The sequence below is a fragment of the Antrostomus carolinensis genome, unplaced genomic scaffold (genome assembly GCF_000700745.2).
Source record: "Antrostomus carolinensis isolate BGI_N321 unplaced genomic scaffold, ASM70074v2 scaffold34147, whole genome shotgun sequence".
NCBI classification, from domain to species: domain Eukaryota; kingdom Metazoa; phylum Chordata; class Aves; order Caprimulgiformes; family Caprimulgidae; genus Antrostomus; species Antrostomus carolinensis.
Window position 1 is genome coordinate 1 of NW_010328602.1, and position 4243 is coordinate 4243.

At 56.7% G+C, this 4243-nt stretch overlaps 2 protein-coding genes across 2 annotated transcripts in view; one reads left to right on the top strand and one right to left on the bottom strand.

Annotated features, from left to right (window-relative positions):
* Positions 1–147: 147 nt before the first annotated feature.
* Positions 148–1978, top strand: RFC5 (replication factor C subunit 5; the record flags this gene model as incomplete). Its single annotated transcript, XM_010172305.2, has 7 exons — positions 148–221; positions 571–730; positions 878–959; positions 1082–1211; positions 1420–1497; positions 1594–1648; positions 1855–1978. Coding segments are annotated over 7 exons (676 nt in total), but the record flags the coding sequence as incomplete, so codon positions are not given.
* A 1465-nt stretch (positions 1979–3443) lies between these two features.
* WSB2 (WD repeat and SOCS box containing 2) overlaps positions 3444–4243 on the bottom strand; it is a gene marked incomplete at its 5' end in the record, with an annotated part of 2738 nt that continues 1938 nt past the window's right edge. Inside the window, 2 exons of the mRNA XM_010172306.2 lie at positions 3444–3639; positions 3858–3965. Of these exons, the coding sequence (XP_010170608.2) occupies positions 3477–3639; positions 3858–3965 (271 nt within the window). The remainder of the gene's footprint in view (positions 3640–3857; positions 3966–4243) is intronic.

The following is a 4243-nucleotide window of genomic DNA, read 5'->3' on the forward strand; positions in this document are numbered from 1 at the left end:
GGGGAGGATGAGTGTGGTAAGGATGAGGGATAAGGATGCTGGTCCGGTGGGGGTCACACTGGGAATAAGTGTCCCCCGCTCCCCCTTCTCCAGCACCAAGCCAGCAGCCAGGGCCAAAGCCACCCCCTTTTTTTCTCCCTTTTTAAGGAAAGGCTTCAAACTCGTCATCCTGGATGAAGCTGATGCCATGACCCAGGATGCTCAGAACGCCCTGAGGCGAGGTGAGGGGCACTGGGTACCCCACGCCCTCAGCACCCCATCAGCCTTTCCCAGCTGGGTGTGGGGTGGGAGCCTGTATGAGGAGACACATGAGGACCAGGCTCTTCCTAGGATCACTGAATCATTAAGGTTGGAAAAAACCTCTTAAGCTCATCGAGTCCAACCATGAACCCAACACTGACAAGTCCCCTATGACTAACCCATGTCCCTCAGCACTGTGTCTACACGACTCTTCAATCCCTCCAGGGATGGGGACTCCACCCCTGCCCTGGGCAACCCCTTCCAATGCCTCAGAACCCTTTCAGCAAAGAAATTCTTCCTCACATCCAATCTTCCAACTTCCCTTTGCAGTGATTGAGAAGTTCACAGAAAACACCCGTTTTTGCCTCATCTGTAACTACCTCTCCAAGATCATCCCCGCCCTGCAGTCCCGCTGCACGCGCTTCCGCTTCGGTCCCCTCACCCCGGACCTGATGGTGCCCCGGCTGCAGCACGTCATACAGGAGGAGGGGTGAGAGCTGGGGGCACGGGGGGCTCCTCCAACCCCCCTTTCTCCCCATTTCTCTACTCAAGGAGGAGCAGCGGGTTTGCTTTGCCACGGTTCTGTCTCCCTCTGGCAGCGCTGGATCCCTCTGCAGCCCCAGGTCTTGTTTTCCAGGGTGGATGTGACAGAGGATGGGATGAAGGCTCTGGTGACTCTCTCAAATGGTGACATGCGCAGAGCCCTCAATATCTTGCAGGTGCAGACTGTGGCCATGGCCACTGTCCCCTCATGGTCAGCCCCACACAGGCAGCTGCCCTGGAGCAGTTGGTGGAGGAAGGGCCAAGCTCTTCATCCCTCTTCTACCCTCCTCTTCCTCAGAGCACCACCATGGCCTTTGGGATGGTGACGGAGGAGAACGTCTACACCTGCACAGGACACCCCCTCAAGTCTGACATCGCCAACATCCTCGACTGGATGCTGAACCAGGACTTTTCCACCGCCTATCGCAGTATCCTTGTCCCTCCCGCAGCCCTGGGGTTTGATCCCCGCTGCTGTATATCCTCCTCTTCACCAGGGCTTCCTGGTCTCTGGGCTCCTGCTCCTGCTGAGGTGGCTGCTGCTTGCTGGGGAGGGTCCTCAGGGTTGTTGTGGGGATGAGGAGTGGGATCTTGCCGGGAAAAACCTGGAAGAAAGCCCTTCACTCACTCTCAAATCAGAAATCATGGAGCTGAAGACGCTGAAGGGGTTGGCTCTGCAGGACATCCTCACCGAGATCCACCTGTTTGTGCACAGAGGTGGGGACTCGTGGGGCTGGCTCCTGGCTGACCCCAGGAGGGACAACCATCCCTCCCCAGCCCATGCTGATGCACACCGTGTCCTTCTCTCCACAGTCGATTTCCCACCCTCCATCCGCATCCAGCTGCTGATCAAAATGGCAGATATCGAGTACGTGTCCCCTCTCCTGTCCCAAAACACCCCGGTGAGGGGGCTGCCAGCGTGCCCACTGCTACCCACACTGTGCCAGGTCCTGTGGTGGGCACTGCTGGCAGACACCCCCAGCACCTGCGCATCCATCCCACCCAGCTCTGTCACTTTGTTGGGACGCAGACACTGGTGTAAACACCCGACCCTGCCCTTACCCCCTGCTCTAGGTACCGCCTGGCTGCTGGGACCAGTGAAAAGATCCAGCTGAGCTCCCTCATCGCCGCTTTCCAAGTCACCAGGGACCTGATCGTGGCTGAAGCCTGAGACCTGCTGGGTGGATCCTCACGTGTGACACCAGATCTCGCAGAAGCTGGAAGGGATCATCGTTCCCGTGCCCGGAGCTGCTCCCTGAAGCTTTTTGTTGCCTTTTTTGCAAGCCCTGAGCCCGCAGCTGGGGCACGAGAGTCGGGCAGTGTTGTTTCTAAGCTTCATCGGGAAATACACATCCCTCTAAAGCAGGTTGCACTTGTCTTTTTTTCTCCTCTACAGCAAGGAGGTGGCAGAGGCTCCAGCCCTGTCCCATTGCAAAGGTGTCACACGCACACAGGCTGCTGTCACCTGCCTGCAGAACCTCCCTTCCTCGCAGGGCAGAGCTGCCCTGGGTGGTACAAGCGCCGTGGCTCATGCAGCCGAGCTGGGCAGATGTGCACAGTGAGCCTCACAGGGACAGCACAGTTTCTTGTGGTGACATCCCCGCCCTGTGACAAGAGGGAAGACAGTTGTGGGTGACACCTCTATGGGTTAAGGGAACACCAGCTTTCTGCATTCAAGCTGCTCACAAGGGAAAACATCCCAGGGAGTGGTTTAGAGGAGACATTCCCCATCTTCTCCATCAGTTGGGGTCACAGACTTGGGATTGCACCCAGACCAAGTGGCCCATTATCACGTAGGGGACACAACGCACATGCTGTCACTCCAGACAACAGCTAAACTGGTGAGAGACAAGCACATGAGACTGCTTCATCCACAGCGTGTCTGGACACCCAGGCTCCTGGAGCACCAAGCTCCAGCATGGAGAGAAAGCAACAGAGGAACAGCAGCTGGGAGCGGCGTGAAGCCCCGTGTCCCACCTTCCTGGTGGCCTCACTCTCCCCAGTACCCACCACTGAACACTTATTGGTCCGTTACACTTCAGAGCAGAGTGAGCACTTGCTGCCAGCCCAACAGCTGTACCTCCAGGGCTGAGCCCCAACCTGATGGAAACCCAAGTCACTTCTACAAGCCAAGAGAAAAGATGTGAGGAATGATTTTATTCTGTCATCGCTGTCATCCTGTCCACAGAAACCTGCTCGGGTTTGTCCAGCTCATGCCCAGTCCAGGAGAGCAGCAGAGCCCACACCCCTCCAGGAACTGAGCTACAGCACGAGCCGGTCCCTGTGAGGGTTGTTTTTTTCAGGGATGGTTTTTAGCCCCAGTATTTGTACGTAGGACAAAAGCTAGGCTTGGACTGCAGCTGCTAACAACCCACAACATTGCACTTGGAAGCTAAAGCACCTGACCCAAAATGTGCAGATAGCAGAGGGACAGGGGACCCATGTCCCCACCGCAGCTGTGTCCCTTGCCCTCTGCATGCATTTTTTTTTTTGCTGGGTTCTAGTATTATTACACACAAAAAAAAATCCCTCCACATTCACAGACACAACCCCCAAAACAAGGGGAGTAGCAATCCTCCTGCCCCACGAATCAGCGAGACATCGTCGCTGTGGTGTGTCCTTGTCCTCTGCCCCAGGCCGAGCTCCGCCGCTGGGCAGAGGATTCTCCCCTCCATGCCTCCAATTCCCGTGCTGCCTTAAAATGTCCGGTAAGTGAGGAATTCCTTCAGCTTCCTGGGAATGGGGAGAGCGAGGACCTGGTACGTCGTCAGGAAAGTGCGCAGAGCTTTGCGACACAAGTGCTTTAGCGAGGAGAGGACCCTTGGAGCTGTCCAGAATTGGACGTGGCCATCTCTGGTCCTGCAACGGGACCCAAACGAACCGTGAGAACAGCGCAGAGGGACTCGTGAAAACTTAATTACCCTCAAATATCCCAGGTTTGTGGCAACCACACATTCCCCAGGCCAGGAAAGCAGCCTGCATCCCCCAGGGAAGCTCAGAACTTGCTGAGCAGACCCAGAGCTGCAGGAGGAGGGAAGAGCCACGTGTTTTTCTGCTCTCCTCTCTCACATACGTACCCCGTAGCGATAAAACCGCCGTGCGGGAAGTACATGCAGCACAGGCCGTTGGTCATGGGAGCAAAGGCGACCGGAGAGCGCAGCTCCAACGCCCAGATCCTCAGGAGCCTAAGGAGAAAGGGAGGGGACACGATGCCAGGCCCACATCCACGCAGTGCTTGCAGCTTTTATTTTAGCTGGGTTCACCTGAAGGGATGCAAAACTCTGGAGTAGGATTTGCTTCCCGTGGGCTTGGAGTATCCCAAGAGTGTCACAACACAGCAGCAAGGTGGGTGGCACTGTCCCCTGCAGAGCTGAGCTAGATGCAGACAGAGCTAGTGACTGTGCTAAGTGGGGGACAGTGAGGGTGGCACAGCATGGAGGAGGACACAGGTCCCAGCTCATCC